Source organism: Sinocyclocheilus grahami, unplaced genomic scaffold (genome assembly GCF_001515645.1).
Source record: "Sinocyclocheilus grahami isolate Dianchi unplaced genomic scaffold, SAMN03320097.WGS_v1.1 scaffold787.1, whole genome shotgun sequence".
NCBI lineage: Eukaryota > Metazoa > Chordata > Actinopteri > Cypriniformes > Cyprinidae > Sinocyclocheilus > Sinocyclocheilus grahami.
In genome coordinates, this window is record NW_015505966.1 from 782,753 (window position 1) to 807,344 (window position 24,592).

The 24,592-nt window shown below is 38.3% G+C and overlaps 2 protein-coding genes and 1 long non-coding RNA gene across 4 annotated transcripts in view; 2 read left to right on the forward strand and 1 right to left on the reverse strand.

Moving 5' to 3' along the window:
- LOC107561691 (uncharacterized) overlaps positions 1-11,780 on the forward strand; it is a 17,392-nt gene extending 5,612 nt beyond the window's left edge. The window contains exons 2-3 of the long non-coding RNA XR_001605888.1: positions 3,247-3,249; positions 11,670-11,780. This is a non-coding gene — a long non-coding RNA (uncharacterized lncRNA). The remainder of the gene's footprint in view (positions 1-3,246; positions 3,250-11,669) is intronic.
- LOC107561690 (lateral signaling target protein 2 homolog) lies at positions 64-16,736 on the reverse strand. 2 transcript variants are annotated; one of them, XM_016246164.1, is made up of 14 exons: positions 16,411-16,736; positions 10,619-10,759; positions 9,221-9,358; positions 8,803-9,005; positions 8,506-8,595; positions 8,221-8,310; positions 7,991-8,092; positions 5,973-7,391; positions 5,680-5,772; positions 3,653-3,816; positions 3,021-3,137; positions 2,814-2,915; positions 1,948-2,051; positions 64-897 (listed from the first exon to the last, which is right to left on the reverse strand). In XM_016246164.1, exons 1-14 carry the CDS (start codon positions 16,447-16,449, stop codon positions 766-768), a joined length of 2,934 nt encoding a protein of 977 aa, XP_016101650.1. In that variant the 5' UTR covers positions 16,450-16,736; the 3' UTR covers positions 64-765. The 2 variants fall into 2 exon arrangements, with proteins under 2 accessions (XP_016101650.1, XP_016101649.1); XM_016246163.1 differs by having other exon boundaries at positions 5,680-5,775.
- Positions 16,737-17,269: 533 nt separating this feature from the next.
- Positions 17,270-24,304, forward strand: LOC107561669 (cilia- and flagella-associated protein 99-like). Its single transcript, XM_016246142.1, has 15 exons — positions 17,270-17,377; positions 18,679-18,823; positions 18,994-19,088; positions 19,281-19,393; positions 19,782-19,959; positions 20,560-20,640; positions 20,751-20,819; positions 20,923-21,009; positions 21,158-21,246; positions 22,136-22,340; positions 22,430-22,571; positions 22,654-22,805; positions 22,916-23,121; positions 23,637-23,823; positions 23,926-24,304. The coding sequence occupies exons 1-15, from the start codon at positions 17,270-17,272 to the stop codon at positions 24,046-24,048; spliced, it is 1,980 nt and encodes a 659-aa protein (XP_016101628.1). The 3' UTR covers positions 24,049-24,304.
- The last annotated feature ends 288 nt before the right edge of the window (positions 24,305-24,592 follow it).

The window sequence follows — 24,592 nt, forward strand, 5'->3', positions numbered from 1 at the left end:
TATATATATATATATATATACATATATACACACACATATATATATACACATACATATATACACACACACACACACACATACACGCATGTATTTTTGGCCATTCATCTAATCCCCAAATATCACTTCTCTGTTTTACAGAAAGCAGCATTATTGTCTAAATAAAAACATTTGGAAAAAAAACATCTGTGCTATATTGTGCCACAAAGGTGTCACTGATGGTGCAGTTAGTGTTAGTATTATTGTCTTCATATATGTCACAGTTTTGTAATTCTCAAATTAATAATGTGCTCACAGTTTACATTCACTCTGGAAAACTGAGCCCATAGAGCCTCCGGTGTTAATAAAGCCACAATTACTGCCAGACAAAATCCTATTAACAAGCTGTATTTTTTCGGGTGCACTTCTGTTTTACAGAATAGCCCACTTGTTCCATGCTCGATTAAAACAAATTTGTAATTAAGCTCATTATTTTAAAGCAAAGCCCTAAATAAATACTTTGGCTCCCATAGCGATGGGGTACTTCCTTTATGTGCTTGAGTCATTCCCAACCGTTACCATTTCAGTCCTTCTCACTTTGTTCCCTGGTCAAGGTGGTTTCTTTCGCTTTTAAGTGATTGCATTTAGTGTTCATATTTACAATTTTTTTGGAGGATGACGAAAATGATGTGCACGTATGTTCCCGATGAAGTCTCAGTAAAACTCATGGTAGTGTGCTCATGTCTCTGTGTGTGTGTGTGTGTGTGTGAGAGAGAGAGAGCGCTGTGGTCAGATACCAGTCCTGTCGCTGTAGAAAGGCGTTACGTGGAACATGTAGCAGTGAGTGCAAACTCTCACCGGTTTCATCTGACCGTATCTAGGCAACGGGGCTGAGTGTGATGAGCAGCGGGAACAGAAGATCTGCAATAAAACATCATCTCATTAGGATTGGAATCATGTTATGAGCCCCTGCTCGGTTTCTCTTGTTTTCTTTCTCTTTTTTTATTAGTAACTGCCAGTTGGATGGGGGCGGAGACTAATTACTTTAAATCCTGAAACATCTGCCTATTTAAGAGCCGCTGATGGCATTTCATGGTGGCAGCCCTAGGAAACATATTGTTGTTTGTTTAGTTAACTAGAATTAGTGCTGGGCAACAATTAATCGCATCCAAAATAAAAGTTTTTGTTTACATAATATATGTGTGTGTACTGTGTATATTTATTATGTATATATAAATATACACACATGCATGTTTATATTTAAGAGAAATATATTGTTTATATATGATATATATGTATATATAATATAAATTATATGAACATTTAGGAGAGTTAGGAAGGTTTTAATTCTGAGGAAGTGGTGGTTTTAGATTAGTTAGCTCACCAGTCTTTAAGCGGTCTATGTTTATTCTTTGTTGAATTTTGTTGCTATTTTTTTTCTTCCAATAAATGTAATCTTTTATGCTCTGGCCATCGCAATACTTTTTTCTGAACGGCTTTTTATGTTGGTCCCCAAGTTGGATTGTTGGATTTTGGCTTTCAATGCTGTTCATGTTTGTCTTTCTACAGAAAAAAATATTAACAAAATCAAAAATTTGAGCTTCAACCACTTTTCAACCATCTGAAATTTGGTTTATTTTACACGGAATGACCCTAATTATTTTCACCATATAGAGTAACAAAATTCTTAACCATAAACCAAATCATCTGGCTCCAAAATAAATCACAACATTACAGACTATAAAAAAAAAAATAATAATAATAAAAAAAAAATATATATATATATATATACACTATTAAAGTATTAAAACTAAACATTCTAACATTACTACAAAAAAGTTGAGATATACACACACACACACACACACACTCTTTTTAAATAAATATATCTAGGTCTTGAAAGAATTGGTTTCTCTATGGAGAAAATAAATGAGATTTTTACGCCTGGAAACAACTGCACTCTATTCTGACCTTTCCACAGCTCCTGCAGTGATGTTTCCTTCTGATGACTGTAAATGGCGCTTTACATGCAATGCAGGAATTGCAGGCCTCATCTGGTACCCATTCAGGAGGGTCTGATGTTGAAAAAAGAACAGAGAAAGGGTTGCAAAAATGAAGAAAGGTCTGTCAGGTGTTGAAGTAGTGGCCGTTTATCTTCTTACAGTATTACATATTAGCAATGCTCTAAAACCTAGTACCATGGCAACATAGGCAGATGCCTTCTAAAGCAGCATCCTCACTAAAAATATCATTCTATATTTCCCATTAACATTTCTATTGACTGAGTTTGCTGATTCTCTTGTTTGAAAGCCCACAATTCTCATTAGGATTTGTTCTCAAAGAAATTACTGGAATTGACAAACCTGATGACTGTATGGTGTATCTTAAAATCTTTTGAAAAAAGTTGTGTATTTAGAGCAAGACTATGATGCTTTAAATTGTCTAGTTAGGCAGCTCACTAGGGCTTAATCTAAATATGCCTACTTCCCTACAATATAGAGTATATAGAAATCTAATGACAATCAGTATGTTCAAATTCACAGCTTCAGAAAACAGTAGGCGAAAAGTACCCGGATGACCAACTACATCTAGTGAGAATCTGAAATGCGCATACAAAGAACACAGGTGAGAATTCATAAAAGATGGGTAACCTACACACAGTCATACTACATAGAATACAGTTTTTAACAGTCACAAAGTACGTTCTTGTTAAAAAAAAAAAGTGCCAAGTCATAGAGTATGTGATTTCAGATGCAGCCAAGGTTTTGTCGTATCATGTATATCAAAATAAAAAGCCTTTTCATATTGTGAGTATATAGGTGGTGTACTGAACTAACCTTCAAACTGACCCTCTCGGGCTTTGGCAGCAAGCTCTGATGAAGAGATGGTCTCTTGACAGAGAGCACAGTCTTCCAGTACAGCACTGGCCAGACAAGGACCTGAGGTGCATAACAAACAGCACATTAAACTAATGATGTCTGACATCGGGCGATAAAAACATGCTGTTACAGCATCTGTATCTTTCAGAAGTGTGCCTCACTAACCTTTCTTGGGCTTCTCAGTGTCCCCTTGGTCGGATTTTGTAGCCATGACCTCAAATAGAGTCTTTAAGATGCTTCGCAGGTCACTCGCATAGTTAGTTTGCAACTGATCAGCCACACCTTCAGATATTTTAAAGACAAATATTGTTAGTTTTACAGAGCTAGATATACATTTTATAATCGGCTTTACCATCCATGTGGTAGGCTTTACACTTTACAGTGCACTTAGTAGGTTACACTTTACAGTGAACCTAGCACATTTTATAATCGGCTTTACCATCCATGTATTAGGCTTTAAAGTTTACAGTGCACTTAGTAGGTTACACTTTACACTTAAGCTTTACAGTGCACTTAGTAGGTTACACTTTACACTTAAGCTTTACAGTGCACTTAGTAGGCAACACTGAAATGTTAAACAATATTACTGGATGTAAATAAGACTGGATCTGGACTGGAAAGTCTTACAATGCAAACAAAATTCAAGCCGTTCTGGTGTTCATTTACACTGTGTATTTAATGATCCATATAGATTTTTACTTCAGTAGAAATGCTGTTCTGCCACTCAAACAAGGCTTTACCAAGCATCACAAAGCCTTCATCAGACTCCAAATCCCACAAATCATTGGGTAACACACCTGATATGCAGACAAAAAGGCGATGGATGAGGTCACTACTGCTATGGAAACGTGAGCGAATTTTGTAGTGAGCAGCGAGTTTGGCAGCTTGCAAAGCCACTTGAATCTCCTGATGATCCAGATCCTCAGACATGTCCGAGCTGGTTGTCAGGCTACTGACAGGACTGAAAGGGAAGATTATTAGGTTAAAATCAAATTAATAATAGTATTAAGACTAATAAAAAAAGTAAGATATAATTGTCTCGTGTTCAATCTTTGAAAAATGATTAACAGTAATTAAAAAATAAATAAAGTATAACTAAGTAATTTCATGGTTTGAAACGAGGTTGAAACTGCTGGCCTTCCTCAAGAGAGAATTTCACATAATCGAGTTAATCCAGAAAATGTGACCCTATGGCTGAGGGAACACTATGGGATTTGTGCAACAGCTTGCAGGAATCACAGAGCAAATTTTAGGACTTGATTTTCACACATCATTCACACTGATGTTAAAATAAATTTTCTGAAAAACATATACATGCTATTTTTTCACCCTGCAAAAGCAGTGTTTGTCAAGGTGTTTTTGTATGGATGCTAAGATGTCATTATGTATGTGAGTTTAATGCAGTTGCTAGGGTCTTCTGGGTGATAGCCAGGACATTGCTATGTGCAACAAGATGTTCTGAAAGGTTGTTCTTATAGCGCTGCTATTTCAGTTGTCAAAAATAGTCAAAAGAACCCATCTCCAGAGCCCGCAACATCGACCAAAGCAACTTGCGCTGCATTTAAGGTATACATGTAATCAGTCATACTCTACTACCTGGGGTGAAAGGCAGTGATATGAGCTAATAAAACATTGTTGTGTTTGTTTCAACAGCTCAATCAGCCCAAAACAGGACCATTGGCTTTTCGGCGGGACTACCAATGGGAGATGGGGGCGATTTTAGGAAACCTTTGAAAACCAAAATCACAAACTTCTAAGCCTTAGCTAGTATCAAAAACTAAACATAACCTATAGAGTGCTTTATGTACGAGTCCTAAAACCCATAAATAAATTAGCATTTTTGCACTTCCTGTTCCACTGTGCAGAAGACAATGGGTTTTTTCGAAGGTATTTTGGTTAAATGCCTGAAATATGTCTGTATTAACACGCACTCAGGATATTTTCACTTTATCCATAACATAAAGAGTAGGGCTGAGCAATTAATCGCATGCGATTGTCATGCACATCTCGTCAGTAAAGCCGGTTCTGTGATTAGTAGTAAATCTCCATCACCTGCTTTCAGATGGAGCGGCATTTACTACACAGAGCTGTAGTTCACTGACAATTAGGCAATATCGCGTTCATAATCGCAGATGAATCGCATTCGATTATGAACGCGATATTACTTAGATTGTCAGTGAACTACGGCTCCGTGTACTAAATGCCGCTCCATCTGAAAGCAGGTGATGGTGATTTACTACCAATCACGGAACCGGCTTTACTGACGAGATGCACTTGACAATCGCATTCGATTAATTGCACAGCCCTACATAAGTGATATATTTAATACCTCACTCATGATTTTTTTTAAGCTTTTACATGCCTGGAAAAAGGCAGTGGGCACATTAAACTCCATGTTGAACAGGTAAACTCATCTATTCACTAGTTAGCTTTTACAACCTAATCGAGTTAATACTCATGCTCTTGCAAACTATTAAACTTGCAGAATTGTACATTTTAAATAAAAATTTATAAAGTTGTTGGAACCTCAGTGATAGTGACATTTAAGTCATGTGACCATGGTGTATATTGTAGTCTAACTTCAGCTTTTTACTTCTGGCAATTGTACTTAGGCTTCAAAATTCATGTGTTCAGTTGTAAAATTGATCTTGATGAACAAACATACAATAACTGCATACTTTTGTTGGTTATTTGTTTTGCAGAGGGAACCAAGGTTATGCTAACTTTTGGACTACAACAATATGTTTGTTCCCTACAGCCCTCTATAGTAACAGGGCTCACATATTTTACCTTAACCCATCAGTCAAAATTTAGACATGTTTACCTGGGTGTGTATGAACTCGACAAACTGCATGTAGTGATAGAAACACCATCAATGTCACTGCTGGGGACAGAACTGAGGGGGGACTCCTGAGAACTGCTGCCGACCATTGCAAAAAAAACATGGGGGGGCAACAGATGAAAACAAAATATGAGAACCGAAAAGAATGACAACTTTCATAATGAAATCAACTCATATCCAAAAAAAGGCAACAAACAAAACATTTTCAAAATTGTCAAATCAAGAAAACCTGATTCATGTCATTCAAATGAAATTTCACACACAAGTAAACAAACCTAGAGTTCTTTCTGTTATCTTCCTTTGGCTGTTTTCCAAAACCTTCCAATTTCCCTTTAACTGTAGTTTTAGGTTGCGTCGGGCATCCCGTGTCCTGATGGGTGCAACTAGGTCCTCCCTCCCCTTGTCCCGAGCCTCTATCCTGAGTCAGAAGAACCCCTGGGGCACATTTCTCACAGCAGGGATAGTGGGAAAAGTCCTGACTACCTTCATCTTCTCTCACTTGGTTCTGCACAGAACCGTGTGGTACAGAAGGGGTGAGGTGGACCTGAGAAGGGGGCAGAGTGAGTGGTAAATGTCCATTTCCCTTCCCTGGGCTGCCAGCAGCTACTGCTGATTGAAAGACAGAGCTCGTAATGGTGAGCTTGTGCTTCTCAAACCCCAGCGTCATGCCCCGTCCAGCAGGCTCCAGGGCATCCTCGCATCCGCCAGTGCAGCACACGCAGGAGTTAAGTAGGCACTGAGTGGCAACTAAAGCCCCGCCCTCACCGGATTCCAGAACGCTTGCTGAATGAGGTACAACGACGGCCAAGTCGGTCAAGCTTGGGGAATGAGGGTTAAATATAACAGTGGCGGACAATTTCATTCCACCGGTCCGATTGGCGATTTCTTCCGCAGTCTGTACGCTGTCCTCCTCCTGTGACCCTTCCCAGCCGTTCACCATGGGTGACCTTTCGGAGCTCCCCACAGACTCGGCTGATTGGCGTTGGCAAACCATATTGTTGTCATTGCTTGATTGACAGACTGTCAGCCAACCGTTACACGTGGAGTCAGTCAACAGGGCGGGCCTACTGTGCTCTGGGGATCTAAAGCATATGGTAGGAAGAGGAAGTTGCCCGCGGCACAGCTCGCTAGTTACACCAGACTCCAGGTCGTCCATAAAGAACACTCGATCATCATCGTGGTATGATCCCGGGACTCTCCGCGGAGATACGTGAGTGCTGGAGGCGGCACTGGATCCTTCGAGACTACTTCCTCTATAGGGCCGAGGCCGATGGGCTGGAGACTGACTCTGACTTGGAGGGGAAAGCAGCGTAGACATTTCGTCCCCCACTTGATGCACCATCATATTAAGTTGCTCTCTCTCTTCTTCATCATACTGCATGGAGCAAGCCAACTCTGCATCTGTGGCCTCCTCCTCTTCACTCTCACTGGAGGACTCGGGCTGCTCCTTTCTCTCCTCATTCTCCTTCCATGCAGAATCATCTTCCTGGGCTACACAAAGTGTGAGATCCACCACCTCCTCGACTCCATCATCCTGTTCCAGTGTCTCTAGATGGCTCTCAGGACCAGTGGAAGCAGCTGGGTCATTGGTCGATGACATACTGGAGCCTGCAGGGAAATCTCCATCCTGGGAGATGCAGAGGCTGTGCTCCAGCGTCACGAGCTCTTCTTCCGTTAAAGTCTGCAGCAGGTCCCTGCCAGGAAGAACACAATTATATGATTCACAAATCTAACATTTTCTTCAGTTGCTACATAAAAAGTTAATAGGGTTTCAATTTGAAATCTCAGTGCTGATGCAGATATTATAAATCTATACAATTACAGAGAGACAATAATCCAGTGATGCACAAATAAACTCATTAAGACACTTGAAAAAGACTCTTGTATACTGTATGAGTTAGATTTTGTTGTGCTGCTTGTGTCTGGTGTAGACAGGTGTTGTTCTTTCAAAGCAACCCATCATAATCAGTGACACCGTCTAGACTGGATGTGGCACAATGAGACACTGAATGTTAATTGATGCCCCACACTATTTCTGACATACTCCACACATCTGCGCCACAAATGCACCGTTCAGAGCTGTTGTGGTGTGGTGTAGACATGTTGTAAGCCTTTAATACATCATTGACTACATAAATCACGCAATCAAAGCAAACCAAACCACAGATTTGACCGATGCAGTCACTGATGCATGTGAATTTACAAAATCTCACTGAATAACCTCTGGCCACACCTGCATCAGATGACCAAATCAGAGGTGTCCGTGAATGACTACTGTGAACACTAACCATACCTTATTTTTCTCAGCAAAGTACGGAAAGGCCGGAAGAGTTCAGACATGTCCTCTGGTTTGCGGTCTAGGTTAAGAGGCCCTTCACAGTAGATAACAAGGCCACTAATAAGACAAAACACGACAAAAGATACCATTAAAAGAGTATGACATATACAGTGGGATGATAATGAACATTTTAGAGGTGGATGACATGAAAAAAAAACAGATCATTAGAATGACACATCACTTACCAAACAATGGCAAGTCTAGGGATTGTAAACATGAGAGCTGGTTCGTAGTCATCAATCATGTCTTGTGTAAGATACTCAAGCTTTAGGGCCCTTGAGATGGGAAAACAAGACATTTGCTTATTAATAATAAATAAAAAAACAAGTAAATAAATAAATACATGGTGCTACAAAATGATACTGATCATGTTTCTTTCAAATTAATATCGCAATGCATCATATCACCATGTGAAGTGTATTGTATAGGGATGTAGCGGGCAATACCCAGTCCAAGATCTGAATATTCACCTCTCAACTGTCTCACAGAAGAGCACAATCACCTCCTGCTGGATGTAATACTCTTTAGGAGACTTCACAGGCACCATGGCTGACACGTAGCTACAATAAGAAACAGACAGATCCATTATATGATTACATTAACACCACATTTTGTAAAAATTATAACGGTTTGAAAAATCTGCTGGTATAAAGGCATCTTGTAATGATTCATGAACTGTCCATGAATGGACCCCAGGCATCATCATAATTATATCATCACAAGGTCGGATAAGTGGATGCAAAAATCGAAACCGCATTATAAGGTACCTGAGCTCAAACTCAGCGAAGAGGCTGTCAAACTGACGTAGCACCTCCTTCAAGCGGTCTGTGTAGTTGTTGAGATCTCGTAGCGCTTGGTCTCGTGTGATGTTGCGTACTTCCTCCAGGCTACGGGTGAGGTCTTTAGCTAGTGGTTTCATGGCCATGCTCTCGATTTCACGATTCATAATGATTGATCCTGCTGCCAGGCACTGGAGAGAGGAGTGATAATAATATCATCATTGCTTCTAATGGGTTACGCCCTGTGCCACAAGTGACAGCTATGATACACTGTTAGTAAAATATTGCAATGGAATACGGTTTTTCAGTAAAGTTCTTCATCATCATTAAGTTCTTTTGAAAGCTAACAAGAAATATCTCTAGGGAAGATGCTTCATTCTGAAGGGAAGTAGTTAGTGTGCACTACCTCTGCCCCAAACCACAGCTGCCCGGCAAGGTTGTCATGGCGGATCTCTTCTGGGAACTTTACACAGAAGTCTCTGTTGGCTCGGTCTTCAGGTATGCATTCATCCATGATCTGATTTATGATGTTTAAAACATTGTCCTATACAAATATTGAGAAGATACACAACATGCAGGGTTAGAACATTCATTTTTAAGGGTTTAAGTGAGACAGGTCATTTAGTTATTTATATTCACTGTAGAAATTTCTTGAAATTTGCTTTCAGGAAATTGCCATGACTTTCCTAGGCCTAGATTTCATCATCCCCTGATAATTATCGGATTTCCAATTTCCATGACTGTGGAAAATTACCACCATTCAGAAGTTTGGGGTCAGTACGTTTTTACAAAAACTAGAAGTAATGAATGTTTTCATGTAGCAAGAATGCATTACATTTATCAAAAGTGACAGTAGCTATGTTTACATCCAAAGATACGAATTTAACTTATGCGCAAAACTGGAATATCGCATAAAACATTTGCGAATAAAGCACAGTTTCCATCCAACGAGTCAAAGAGATCAAAATCGTCACTTCCTGATAAACTGGCACTAAACATCTCTAAGAAAACTAGGAGAAGCCACTGAATATAATCATTTTCATATGTAATAAATTACTTGCACTTCAGAGAGAGCAGACGTAACACAATAAATACGGTCATTGCTTTTAGAGGTGGAGGCCTGCTGTTTGGGAACGCAGTCATGCAAGACAGTAATTTTACAGAAATACTTTGATGACAGACTTTCCTCAGGCATTTCAGAACGACCAAAACAACATATAGATGCTGTGAACGAGATCGGTCCGCTGGTTAGTCAAGTTATCCCGTCTCGCAGCGCAAAGTCACATGACTTTTTCAATGCGCATGGTGGAATTTATTCGGTAAATGTGTTTCCATCGTAGTTTATGCGCATTTTTTTCTTATTGGATAAAAAGTTGATCCTACTCCGTTTAGAATTTATGCGCATCTTGACGTTTCCATCCAGTGGTTTTTATGCAATCATCCAAAATGCGCATTAAAAAAATTATGCGCATATTTTTTATAAAAGATTACAAATAAATGCTGTTCTTTTGAACTTTCTTTCTAAAGAATCCAAAAAAGTGTCACAGTTTCCACAAATATATTAAACAGCACAATTGTTTTTAATAGTGATAAGACACATTTCTGAAAGATTGCGTGACTAAAGACTCAAGTAATGGCTGTCATTACCATCACAGGAATATTATATTTTACAATATATTCAAATAGATTCTAATAGACTCACTCTTAAACATTACAGAATGAAAAACAAACAACTGCTGATCAAAATGGCCAAACCAAACTAAGCTCTCTACTGTAAGACCATAAGTGGAGTGAACTGGTTAACCTGGCAGGAGCGGAACTGGTTGACCAGCAGTGTACACCTCTGAGGGTCCTTTCTGCCGTCCAGACTGTCCAGCTCAATGGCCACTTGGTTCAGCTCTTCATCTGCATAGTAGAACTGGGCCAGCAGCTGTGGATCTGACCTCTGTATGGAAAAAAAAAAGAATTATAAAGACCAATATAAACAAATGCTCGGAATGATCTAATCAAGCACCAGATGATCAAACAAACTAGTAATAAAGCAAGCACGTATCAGAGTCCTGTAATAAGATGGGTGTCTGGCGCTGTATGCAAAAATATTATTATTTAAAGAGGCATATGTTGCAACAACAGCCATTCCCACATTAGAAGAGTGTGTAAGACATTAAATGAGCGTAGCTATAGATGTCAGCACTGGATTAAAGAGCTGCTACAGTGAGCACTCAACAGGGAACATCTTCCATGAATTGCATCATAGACTGGAGTTTCAAGGTGTATTTCAAGAGCTTACATACACTACTGCTGAAAAGTTTGGGATCACAGTGTAATTATTATTTTTTTTTAAAGAAATTACTCTTGGACTATCTATTTATCAAAGGATCTAGAAAAAAAAAGTATCACCGTTTCCACAAAAATATTAAGCAGCACAACTGTTTTTGAATTCGATTCTAAATATTTCTTCAGCATCAAATCAGCATATATTAGAATGATCTCTGATTGATCATGTGACATTGAAGACAGTAACTTTGTTGCTGAAAATTTTGCTTTGCCATGGCAGGGATAAATTACAATTATAAAACCTATTCAAATACAACAGTTATTTAAAAATTCAATTACATTTTTTCAATTCACATTTATTTGTATAGCGCTTCTCCTCACGATACAAACCGTTGCAAAGCAGCTTCACAGAAAATTAAAGTTTCTACATTATATTTAGAAGTAGCTTATCAGTGGTGGTGACTATGTCAAGGTGATGTCCATATGGCAGAAAGGTACAGTAAAAATCATGCAGTTAGTTAATGACATGTATTCACATAAATGGAGAAGACGATTAACAGCAATGATTGTGTTGCAAGCAAAATTTGGTAGTTTTGTATGTTGGTTCAGGGTTGTCGTCATCTGAGGTTCTCTGAGGGGTTGTCATCATCTCTATTCAGTGATCTCAGATCTTATAGTAATATTTATCTAATAATATTCCACAATATTATGGTTTCACTGTGTTTTTTAATCAAATAGACACAGCTTTGGTGAGCATTAAAAAAAATACATTCTTAGATTGTCAATATTTTCCCATTTTTGAGTAGTGCTGTTTATTTTTATAATACATGCCAGTGCAAAATCTCCAAAACGATACTAGGGTGCTGTGGGTAGTTACCAGGGTGTTGCCATGTGGTTACTAAGGTGTTCGTAGTGTTTTACCGTGTTATTTTTCAAGAGTCCAAGCCTCTGTTATATTCAGGTGTTTAAATATAGCCCAGGTCTCTGTTTTTAATGCAAGCCTAGGATTTGTTTTTGTATTGTCTACTAGGCAAAAAAAATTCACACTTCTCCAAACTGCATAGTTTATCATTAATATCTGTAGCACAAAATCTTCAGGACAAGTTACACTTTTCAATCCCCTAACCCTTAAAGGGATAGTTCACCCAAAACTGAAAATTTGATGTTTATCTGCTTACCCTAAAGACATCCAAGATGTAGGTGACTTTGTTTCTTCAGTAGAACACAAACAAAGATTAACTCGAACTGTTGCAGTCTTTTAGTCATATAATGTCAGTGGACGGGAATCACGGCTTTGAGAGTCAAAAAAACATACACAAACAAAACCAAATTAAACCCTGCGGCTCGTGACGATACATTGATGTGTAAAGACACGAAACGATCGGTCTGTGCAAGAAACTGAACAGTATTTATATTAGGGCTGCACGATAAATCGCATGCGATATTTAATGCGCATCTTGTCAGAAAGTCGGTTCTGTAATCAGCGGCAAATCTCCATCACCTGCGGGCTTTGAGCTGCGCAAAAAATTGCGCCAATATGAACGTGGTTTTGCGCAGCTCGTCAGTGAACAACGGCTCTGTGTAGTTAATGCTGCTCAATGTGAAAGCCCGCAGGTGATGGAGATTTACTGCTGATTACAGAACCGGCTTTACTGATAAGATGCGCGTTAAATATCGCATGCGATTTATCGTGCAGCTTTAATTTATATAGTTTTTTTACCTCTGATTGACCGCAATGTCCGAACGGTCTCACCAGCCGGCGTGTGACACATCGTCGTCGTCTTCTTGCTTTACGGCGGATCGCAGACTTATAAGTGCATTACCGCCACCTATCTCTCAAATGGACCATTGACACTCCCAATTGAGATTGTAGATGGAGTGTCAATGGTCCATTTGAGAGAGAGGTGGCGGTAATGCACTTATAACCGATCGTTTCGTGTCTTTACACATCAATGTATCGTCACAAACCGCAGGGTTTAACTTGGTTTTGTTTGTGTATGTTTTATGACTCTCAAAGCCGTGATTCCTATCCACTGACATTATAGGACTGACAGACTGCAACGGTTTGAGTTAAAAATCTTTGTTTGTGTTCTATGGAAGAAACATAATCACCTACATCTTGGATGCCCTGAGGGTAAGCAGATAAACATAACATTTTCATTTTTAGGTGAACTATCCCTTTAAACAAAGAAAAATAATGGCCAATTTTACCTTAGCAAGCAGCACTAACTAATAAATGAAGCCTGTAGCCTAACTATAGTCAAGTGTTATCTGCCAGTACAGGTGCATCTCAATGAATTAGAATATCGTGGAAAAGTTCTTTTATTTCAGTAATTCAACAAATTGTGAAACTCGTGTATTAAATAAATTCAATGCACACAGACTGAAGTAGTTTAAGTCTTTGGTTCTTTTAATTGTGATGATTTCGGCTCACATTTAACAAAAACCCACCAATTCACTATCTCAACTAATTAGAATATGGTGACATGCCAATCAGCTAATCAACTCAAAACACCTGCAAAGGTTTCCTGAGCCTTCAAAATGGTCTCTCAGTTTGGTTCACTAGGCTACACAATCATGGGGAAGACTGCTGATCTGACAGTTGTCCAGAAGACAATCATTGACACCCTTCACAAGGAGGGTAAGCCACAAACATTCATTGCCAAAGAAGCTGGCTGTTCACAGAGTGCTGTATCCAAGCATGTTAACAAAAAGTTGAGTGGAAGGAAAAAGTGTGGAAGAAAAAGATGCACAAACAACTGAGAGAACCGCAGCCTTATGAGGATTGTCAAGCAAAATCAATTCAAGAATTTGAGTGAACTTCACAAGGAATGGACTGAGGCTGGGGTCAAGGCATCAAGAGCCACCACACACAGACGTGTCAAGGAATTTGACTACAGTTGTCGTATTCCTCTTGTTAAGCCACTCCTGAACCACAAACAACGTCAGAGGCGTCTTACCTGGGCTAAGGAGAAGAACTGGACTGTTGCCCAGTGGTCCAAAGTCCTCTTTTCAGATGAGAGCAAGTTTTGTATTTCATTTGGAAACCAAGGTCCTAGAGTCTGGAGGAAGGGTGGAGAAGCTCATAGCCCAAGTTGCTTGAAGTCCAGTGTTAAGTTTCCACAGTCTGTGATGATTTGGGGTGCAATGTCATCTGCTGGTGTTGGTCCATTGTGTTTTTTGAAAACCAACGTCACTGCACCCGTTTACCAAGAAATTTTGGAGCACTTCATGCTTCCTTCTGCTGACCAGCTTTTTGAAGATGCTGATTTCATTTTCCAGCAGGATTTGGCACCTGCCCACACTGCCAAAAGCACCAAAAGTTGGTTAAATGACCATGGTGTTGGTGTGCTTGACTGGCCAGCAAACTCACCAGACCTGAACCCCATAGAGAGGTACTGTCAAGAGGAAGATGAGAAACAAGAGACCAAACAATGCAGATGAGCTGAAGGCCACTGTCAAAGAAACCTGGGCTTCCATACCACCTCAGCAGTACCACAAACTGATCACCTCCATGCCACGCCGAATTGAGGCAGTAATTAAAGCAAAAGGAGCCCCTACCAAGTATTGAGTACATGTACAGTAAATGAACATACTTTCCAGAAAGCCAACAATTCACTAAAAACATTTTTTGTTGGTCTTATGAAGTATTCTAATTAGTTGAGATAGTGAATTGGTGGGTTTTTGTGAAATGTGAGCCAAAATCATCACAATTAAAAGAACCAAAGACTTAAACTACTTCAGTCTGTGTGCACTGAATTGATTTAATACACGAGTTTCACAATTTGAGCTGAATTACTGAAATAAATTGACTTTTCCATGACATTCTAATTTATTGAGATGCACCTGTATAGTATTTGGAGTGTTTCGAGTTTGGGAAGCCTCTGTTTTCTGGACTGTGGCCGTTTATAATCTGCACATGAATTTGCCTGGGAAGTGGCACGTGGCTGGGACATGGACCGGAGTATAAGCTGATTTGAACGGGTCAGCCCCAAAATATCCAACCAGGAGAAAGCAAACCACTTGAGTCTCCAAATCACCATAGAACAATTAAACACATGTGGAGCTAAATATTTCTGTTGCACAGGGAACTAAACTATGTACTAGGCCTATACAAAAAATAAGCAATCAATACGGTTTCGCTCTGGGCGACTAGTTGGGTTGTGAATTTCAAACAGACTTCAAAGCGATGAAAATGGTGTCTGCCTAGGTTTATGGTTATAGCACAGTTGTAAAATGAAGGCAACACTGATAATGAGGACCTGAGTCAAGTAATGCACTAACAGTGACATACTTTCCTAAGCATCAACCAAACATATTAAATCATGTATTAAAGACCAATCCTCATTTTATACACAAAAAAATCTGTTAATTTTAGTGAGCGTCTGACACTGCAGTTAATTCCTGATGACAATAACTGGCATGTTTGTGAAGAATGTATCCAAGTGAGTCACAGTCATCGAGGTAGAACTGCACCCATGGGCCAAGGCTTCTTTGACAACGAGTGTTTGGATATCTCAAGGGATACCTTGGGTTTAATTCCAACAACACACTTTTCTGCTCTAACATCCTGTCGTAATAAGACTACTCAGACTTGTTAAGACATTACCAAAAATGGGATGAAAAGTGGCCTTAATTTCTTGCAGGAAGTCTTTAATGCATTAAACATCAGTTGACAACAAAATGGTCACACAGAACAATTGCATCAGTTGCCCAAAGTGTGAATTGCGAGTATCTTTCATCACTAAACACATTGTGAGCTATAGTGAAATGTGGTTTTAGACGTGTAAAATACAAATTGCTGATAGAAAGAAAGTTTGGGGCCACACAAAGGGCCTCTGCAAAGAACAGCTGAGAACAGCCAATGCACAGAAATACACCTTAGAAAATCTTAATGTATTAATATATGCTTTCATACTGCATATTTTAACAAAGAATATGATTAATAAATAGCTGCCAGCACACCACACAGCTGTGAACATGCCCATTCATTATGAAAGGACAAAGTCATCTGAATGAATAGTAAAGGACTGTGTTTCAAAACGTAGTGAAGATACTACCTACAAGGAAATGTTGGCATATGATGTCCAAAATGGTCAAGGTAGGCAGGTCACATCATGTGATGCCAAAATAGCTGTTAGAAAAACTTGTATTATACGACGACCCAAAATGCAAAATGCTGCTAGGTAAGATGCCCACATCATATGATACCCCGAATGCTGTCTAACTAGACAGCTCGCTATGTTTTGAAACACATTCATTTAATAATAAAGCTATATGTTGAGTTGTTGTTTTTTATTGAACTAATGGCAAGCTTACCTTTGGCTTATAAAGCCACTTTCGGAACCGATTCATCATTGGTCACCTCGCCAGTTTAGCGAAAGCTCCGTACCAAACCCGAACCGGACCTTTAAACCCGCACACAAACACACAGCTAGCGAGCTAAGCTAGCGCCTGCTCTTTAACAAAGCCGCGCTGACAGTGTTAAGTAGAGGCCAAAAAACAGACTCAGGCAGTGTTAAGCCACTATTAGCTAATCACGGACTCGGACTCTGCCCTTATATCCAGCAGCCGAGCGCTTGTCTTTGTCCCCAAACACACGGGCTGCTCATGACTAAGCTATTGAGCTAGCGCTCAGTCGGACTACGGAAGTTGCGCTGCTTGACTGATTACGCTAGGGTTGCCAAACACTCCGCGTTTTTTAATTTTTAAATAATTTAGTACAGTTGTTTTTATTAACAGTCCTTTTTGTTTACATAAATAAACAAAGGAAACATTCATATTTCTCAAATATATGTCTTCACATCATTATTTTAATTATTTGTACACATTTATTTAACTTTCATTTTTTTGTAAATCACTTCACGCTACTGAAATGCTATTTAAATGAATTATTATTATCATTAATATTATATATTTTCAATAAATGTTTCATTTTTGGACAAAAGAGAACCAAGGGAATAGCTCTCTCAGGAAAAGACGGGCCGCCTCGCTGTTGCCAGGCGACAACAAAACACTGTAGCTGTTTTTCATAGGACATTATCAAAAAAAATTAACACTGACCAATTTTATTAAAATGCTCTGAATCAGGTAAGCTAAGTAAAAAAGTATCCACATTATCGGACTGCTATCTATTGATCCGAAAGTATATTTAATTTGGCTGAGAAATCCAGTGAGAATGAACTACAAAGAACTTGTCAACGAGGTCACAAGGCTCCTGGACGACTTTCAAGAGGACAAACAATGCATTGACAGTTTTGCAGAGGATACTGCCAAGGATCTTAAGGTATTCTTTTCTAACACAGGCCTATTCTCCTCCATATACATACATATGCCCACATGTTTAAAATCATGAGTATCTTATCTAGTGCTGGGTGTAATGCATTACTAAGTTATTAATTACTGCCTCTTTTTTTTACTTTTTAAAATGACTTTCCCTTGAAAAAGTAAAGTAAGGGATTACTCTTAAAGGAACACTCCACTATTTTTGAAAATAGGCTCATTTTCCAACTCCCCTAGAGTTAAACAGTTGAGTTTTACTGTTTGCGAATGCGTTCAGCCGATCTCCGGGTCTGGCGGTAGCACTATTAGCTGTAGCTTAGCATAGATCATTGAATCTGATTGGACCGTTAGCATCTCGCTTAATAATGAAAAGTTGTGATTTTCTAGGCCGATATGGCTAGAAACTATACTCTCATTCCGGCGTAATAATCAAGAAACTTTGCTGCCGTACCATGGGTGCAGCAGGCGCAATGATATTACGCATTTATGATATGATTTTCAGGTTTCTTGATTATTACGCCGGAATGAGAGTATAGTTTCTAGCCATATCGGCCTAGAAAATCGCAACTTTTCATTTTCCGTCGGTCTTAGTACACGATGTAACTACAGAAGAGTCAAGTTTTAAATAGGAAAAATATAGAAACTCTTTGGTAATTTTTGAGCGAGATGCTAACGGTCTAATCAGATTCAATGATCTATGCTAAGCTACAGCTAAAAGTGCTACCGCCAGACACAGAGATCGGCTGAATGGATTCGAAAACGCTAAAACTCAGCTGTTTAACTCTAGGGGAGTAGCAAAATGAGCCTATTTTCAAAAATAGTGGAGTGTTCCTTTAATTTTTCTTAATTTAATTGAATTACAGTTACTTCTGATGTTGCAGAATATAGAACTGGGGCCAGTTGCCTAAACATAGACACTATGTTGTGTCTTACAAACTTGTTTGACCAACTAACAGTTAGCAAGGGGTAACCAGTCTTACTTTTTGAATTCACATTAGACCAGTCTACCTTTCAGTAACTGTTTTGAACAGTCTTTTTATGCAATTTTATTTGTATTATTTATTTGAAAGAGTTAAAAGAGCTGTGTCATGTCTATACTTGTATTGTTCAACTCGTTGTGGTTTATATGGGATTTAGAAAGTAATTAGTAATGCGTAATGCAATATTTAGAGAGAGTAGTTAGAACAGTAATAGTTAGTACATGAAGATGTATTTAGTAGCTAGTAATTAATGACTTTTTTAATTACACTGATCTTCACTATAGTGACACATAATAATCATAGTCCCATGTCTTCTGTCTTTTAGAATCTCTCTTCTGCTGACCAGAAGTTTATTATTGATGCTTTGTATGGATGTAACATGCACATAAAGCTTTTGGATGTTGTGGTCAGCATCTTTTACAATCACCATGGAAAAAAATTATTCAGGGTGGATCGAAACTTGTTCATTGGTAAATTAACTTTGTTAATGTATTACGAATAATATTTTTTTTAGTCTCAAACTACTGATGGTAATATTACTATAACCCAACTACTGTTTCTTTTTGCTATGAAGTTAATTTAGATTCAGACATTCAGAAAGGTAACAGATCTAATTTTGCCTTGTGTTTGGTTTTCTCAGTTGTCTGTTATCTCGCCATGTTCTGTCTTGATGATCTTGGCCTGGAGCATTTCAGTAGAATTATCAAGTCTCTAGACATCTCAAAAATGCACAAAGTAAGCAAAACACATGTACTATACACATAAATCCTTTATGTGCACTATTTTATGGACCAGTTTATAAATCTAGAAAAATAGAATGAAAATTTAATTTACAGTGAACCTGAATAACAACTGAGTATGAAGTTCTGATATTTCAACATTATATTATACATTTACCCATTCTTTGTTTTCTGTCCGATACCTCAGTTCCTGAGTTTTTTCTTTAACATCAGCAACCTCACAACACACATCCAGAGAGAATGGAGTCACATCTATGATGCCGCAGTTGTAGATAATAACTGGATTACCCCATTGCTGAGGTAAAATGCTAATAATAAAGAAGAAAGAGTGTTTATTAGTGCTGAATATCAAGTTATTTGACTGTGTGATGCATATGTGCACTTGATACCTTCAGCCGATATTACCTTAAAGGCTGGTGTTGCATTAAATCACACTTTCAAAAAATAAATACATATCCTGAATTATTTATAAGTGTCTGTATGTCATCACTTGAAATAGGTATATTAATTAGGTGGATGTTTTTAGTAAAAATTCAATTATTAATGAGAGTATGAATTCTAGCTGGAGGCTTGAAAAAGGTGTGGCTCAGTGTTTCCTGAGTGCCAGAACATGTAACTAATAGATTCTGCTCTACACACGTTTTTGCACTTTTTATTTCTGTTATTTATTCTTTATTCTTCCAATCAGATGGTGCAATGAGATTGAGGTGCTGTTGGATCAGCTTGCCAAAAAAATGAGCAGAGGAAATCTGCCCAAAAAATCTCCCAGGAAAAACACTAAGCCCAGGGAATTTGATCTGACCCAGCCCAAAGCTCGACCACTCCCTGCTCCTGAAGTCATTCCACAGAAGGACAAGCTCAAGCCGGCAAGTATTAAAATAAATACTTGAAATAATGAAATATGTGTTTTATGAGTCAGTCATTTTTTTTAATCTATTGAAAAAGCACCTAACTCATTTCATCCAATCAACATTTTATTATTGCATTATTGGTTGTTTGGGAAAAGGTCAAAAGATTCAGATATTAGACCAATACATTATGACAGTGGTTCTTAACCAGGAGGCTGGCGACTCAGGAAATGGGGGGGACAGGATCAAATATATTAAAATAATTTAAATCTAATAAAATGCTAAAAATGCATAAACTGCTAAATCAATAACCAACAACTAAAAGTCAATAACTATTGATTTTATCGAAGAAACATATGCTTTATGAAACTTCTAGAATCACAAAATAATAATGGTTAATACATTTAATATATTAATACACTCAGTTATATTAATTAAAACATTAAAACAAGCAGCTTGTCATAATTACAGCAGAAATATGAGGAGTGGCTTTCAAATGTCGCTTTGGATAACAGGGGCCTTTGAGTTAAAAAGGCAGAGAACCACTGTGTTATGAAATTTTTCACTTTCAATGGTAAAAGTATGTTGATTGTGGCATTTGCTTGCCTCCTTCCTCAGGTACCAGCTACCACTCACAGAACTCCAAACGAACCAGAAATTCTGGATGAGATGAAGCAGAGTAATCGACAGAAAGCTTTAGTAAGCACAAACAGATACTGGGAAGCAAACTGCTTTTAATTTTGTCGTAATTATTACATTAATTTCTCTTCAGACTTTACCTCATGGTGTTTTTTTACTTACTCCATTAGCAAATCCTGAATGAAGCAAACTCTCAGCAGTTCAGATGCGCAAACCCGCAGAAGTCTGAGAAAACTCAAGTTAGTGTCTTACAGCACAACTGAACTGAGCGATGTTTTTTCTTCAATGCCACAGCACCACAGAATTCAAAAGCTATAAATGCTTATATTTTTTGATGAGCAGAACACGATATCGCAGATTCTTCAAAGCCGTGATGCTGAACTCCAATTTGACAAGCTTTATACTTCTGGAAGCCCTGCCACCCAAAAGGTCATTTGGACTAGATAGAGCATGCATTGATAAAAAAATAAAAAAGTTTCTTGACACATGCACCATGTGCTTTTGAACCTATTTTCTATTATTGAGGATCGTTGTACTGTTAAAAAGTGTTTGAATGTATCTGTTTACAACGGCACAGATGAACAGCTTACCTGTCAGACTGAACACAACAGCCATACTGCGAGAGGGAGCTTTATATAATCGTCAACTGGAAGAAGAGTTACAAAGGTAGAGTCACACTCTTCAGTGGTAATCAGATTTAATTTTTCTCTGTGCAATTACTCAAATGAACTCCAAATTATTTGGACTAATTATCTGAAATTATTCATCATTAATCCAAAGCATTGAAAAGTAACTAATACCACATTAAAGAAATAGTTCTTCAAAAAATAAAAAATTAAATCTGTCATCATTTACTCACCATTAACTCACATATTTCCAAAACGTAATATTTCAACGAATCACAAAAGGAGACATTCATGCTGCTCTTTTCCATTTAATGAGAATGATTGTCAATGGATGTTGTTTAATTTTTTTTTAAAAAGAAAAGAAGTACCATAAACTATCTATATGACATATAACTGATATTTGAGATTTTGCACTATTTCTATGTGACTAATCAAATAAATGTGTGGCATTGGCTCATTTGTACAAAAGGAGCTTCCTTTTGATCCTCTCTGATCACTACAACTGTTTGGGTAAGGGAACAGAAATCTAATCTTATAAATCTAATCTTATGTGGTAAATTAAGGTGTGCCACAAGGCTCAATATGAGGTCCTTTGCCCTTTTAAAGATCAGATTTCGCGAGGAGCAAACTGAAATCCATATATGTGAATTACATATATTTAAATAAGACATGAAAACATCACACTAGGTCTGACATCAATATTGCAATATGACATTATTTATATAGTGGTGTAAACTACATTTATGGTTCTTATAGAGTGACTTAGAAAATCATGAGATAAATGTGAGATCATAACATTTTTGGGTGATCTAACCCTTCAAGGTCAATCATAAAAGTCATGGAGGTGTTTTCTACATTCATGCCATGATTATTCACGTGTGTGAATAACAAAATCCTTTGTTCTAATGTATATGTATTTGGGTGTTCAGATTAGAGCGATTGTCACAGGGTGCAAGTGAGCCATCTGCGTTCCTGCAGTGGCAGAAGGAGATGAAGGATAAGGATCTGCAGGAGGAACTAGCTGAGCTGGAGCGCCGAAGACTGGAGGGACGGATCAGCCATGAGGAGGCAGTTCTTGCACGAGAACGTGTCTTGGAGCGTAACCACCATAAAGCTCAGCAGACTAAAGAGGAGGTGATGTCATAACAAACATCAGTGTTTACAGCAATACATGACTCAGTCTGTATTAAGTTTGATGATGATGTAATGTGTGATTGGTTCAGACTACAGAGCTTATGCGCAAGTATGCAGAAAAACGTCTGAAGGAGGAGAAGGAAATGAGAGAGCTGGTGCAACAAGTGGCCGATGGTCACAAGAACTCCAAAACGGCCAAAGCTAAGCTGCAAGAAATTAAACAACGGATAGGTACAAAAAGTGTGATTCATATAGCATAACATTTTAACAAAATATTAAATGACAGTAAAAACACTGTATTTCTTTGGAGCAGTTAAGGAGGTCTCAGAGCAGAGCAGGGAACTCCTCAGCCAGGCTCTGGAGGAAGCCCAGGCCGAGCTAAGCAGGAAGATGGAGCTTATCTGTCAGATTCGTGCTTTTGAGTCAGTACCTCTCGTCAGACAAAAGTTTGTGGATGACACTGAGGTTAGTTAATTATCTTCTTATATTTATAAAAAAATTAATTATATGCACTACAAGTCAGTGGTTTCGACACAATGGACACAATTTATGTTTCATGATCTTTAAAAATTTAGACTGCGGGTCATGATTTGCTGTGTGAGATGTCTTTGGCGGAGCTGCGGGAGCGTTTGGCAGTCCTGAGTGAGTCAGAGCAGTGTGAGCTGGAGGACAAGAGACAGCGCATCTTTCAGGAGAAACAGCTCAAAGAGCAGCTACTGCTAGAACAGCTGGATAATATCGCTCTACAAAGAAGTCAGGCAGAACAGGCTGCTTTGCGCAGGTAACATATCAGTCCCATCACACCTGTTCCTGCATCAACATTAAGTTGGTTCAAAAGAAAAATGTGGACATTGAAAATTTTAGTTTTTTCTATTTAAACCTGGGGGAAAAGACTCAAGACAAGTGATTGCATATACGGACAGGCACTGGCCTGGCTCAAATCCTCCCTCTTAAATCACTATTACTTTGGGTAAAGAGATAGACATGTGATCTTACAGTGGTAAAGTATGGTATGCTACAAAGCTCTGTATTGGGTCCTTTGCCCCTTTTAAAGATCTGATTTTGCATGAACATACAGAGTTTGTGCCAGCTTGAGTCGTCCTGTCATGGGGACAATGCAAATACAACGAAATTCTGAACTTCATGTTAATTCTTCAATCTAACTTGTCACCTATTATTATGTCGCTAAACAATGAAAAAAATTGAGTTAAATTAGAAAAATGCAAAAGTATTTTCACTTGTGGTCGAGTTAAATATGTGGAAAGGAAGGGCTGACTGATTTGTTTTGTTTCACAGTCAAGAAGAGAAAAGAATGAGAAGTGAACTGCGGGAGGCTGTCAGTAGAGATGAGAGAGTGCTGGCCCTACAGAAGACCCTCGAGCAGAAACAACAGGAAAGACAGAAAAGAAAGACAGAAAAAAACAGTATGAAGAAAAATGAGCAGGTGCTTCCACTCAGAGTGAAGACCACCCTCAACAAAAAGGTGAGAAGTGACTAGAACACGGTCCAGATGTCACAAATTTTGCCACAATAACACTACAAATGTTTATTATTGTTATTTTTCTCCATTAAATGATACAAGCAGCAGGTTCTTGAGGAACAGCACTGGCAGGAGTTGGAGCACAATTTCGAACAACAGATTTACAGGACCTTTCAGCAGTCATCTAAAAAAATTGGTGCTGGTCAGAACCACAGGCGAGTTTTCTGATAGGCACATGTCTCTTGTGAATGCAAAATTACTTTTCTTGAAAGAGTATAAGAAACTGATATTGTGAAAATATTTGTAGGCATTATATAAAAATAAATATGAACAATACTTGGTATAAAGCATGTTATCCAAGTTGCTTTTTAGGTCACCTAGCACAGGCCTGGCTGATGTTACCAAAGAATTTGGGATAAAAAGCAGATTTACTCTTGAGAGAACAGTGTTTTGCTGTGGAAATAAAACACAATGATTGCAAGAGTTTTTTTTTCTATACTAAAATATTTCTGTCAGTAATTAACAACCGGTCCCTATAGTTTCTCTTTGCCACCTGGAAAATTCTCAGTCCCTTAAAGTGTATAACGGCCGGGAAGCAAGAAAACACACATCAAATTGTATTCTCAATACTTCAACTTTATTCATAGATACAAAGATATTATATAGGCATATGTTGAGGGGAGTTTCAACCCTTTAACCAATGAGGATATAGATGACATACATATAGGATGTTGGCCAAGAATATGTGTTATATAAAATGGCCACATGTACA

Bases quoted from the DNA above. Each gene is read 5' to 3' on its own strand.
- LOC107561690 (XM_016246163.1), bottom strand. From the start codon at position 16,449: ATGATGAATCGGTTCCGAAAGTGGCTTTATAAGCCAAAG. The intron at 8,093-8,220 runs GTAAGTGATGTG...TTGTCTTATTAG, and splicing joins CCTAGACTTGCCATTGTTTG to TGGCCTTGTTATCTACTGTG. The intron at 5,776-5,972 runs GTTTGTTTACTT...AATGGTCGGCAG, and splicing joins GATAACAGAAAGAACTCTAG to CAGTTCTCAGGAGTCCCCCC.
- LOC107561669 (XM_016246142.1), top strand. From the start codon at position 17,270: ATGAACTACAAAGAACTTGTCAACGAGGTCACAAGGCTCCTGGACGAC. The intron at 19,960-20,559 runs GCAAGTATTAAA...CTCCTTCCTCAG, and splicing joins AGAAGGACAAGCTCAAGCCG to GTACCAGCTACCACTCACAG. The intron at 20,641-20,750 runs GTAAGCACAAAC...TTACTCCATTAG, and splicing joins GTAATCGACAGAAAGCTTTA to CAAATCCTGAATGAAGCAAA.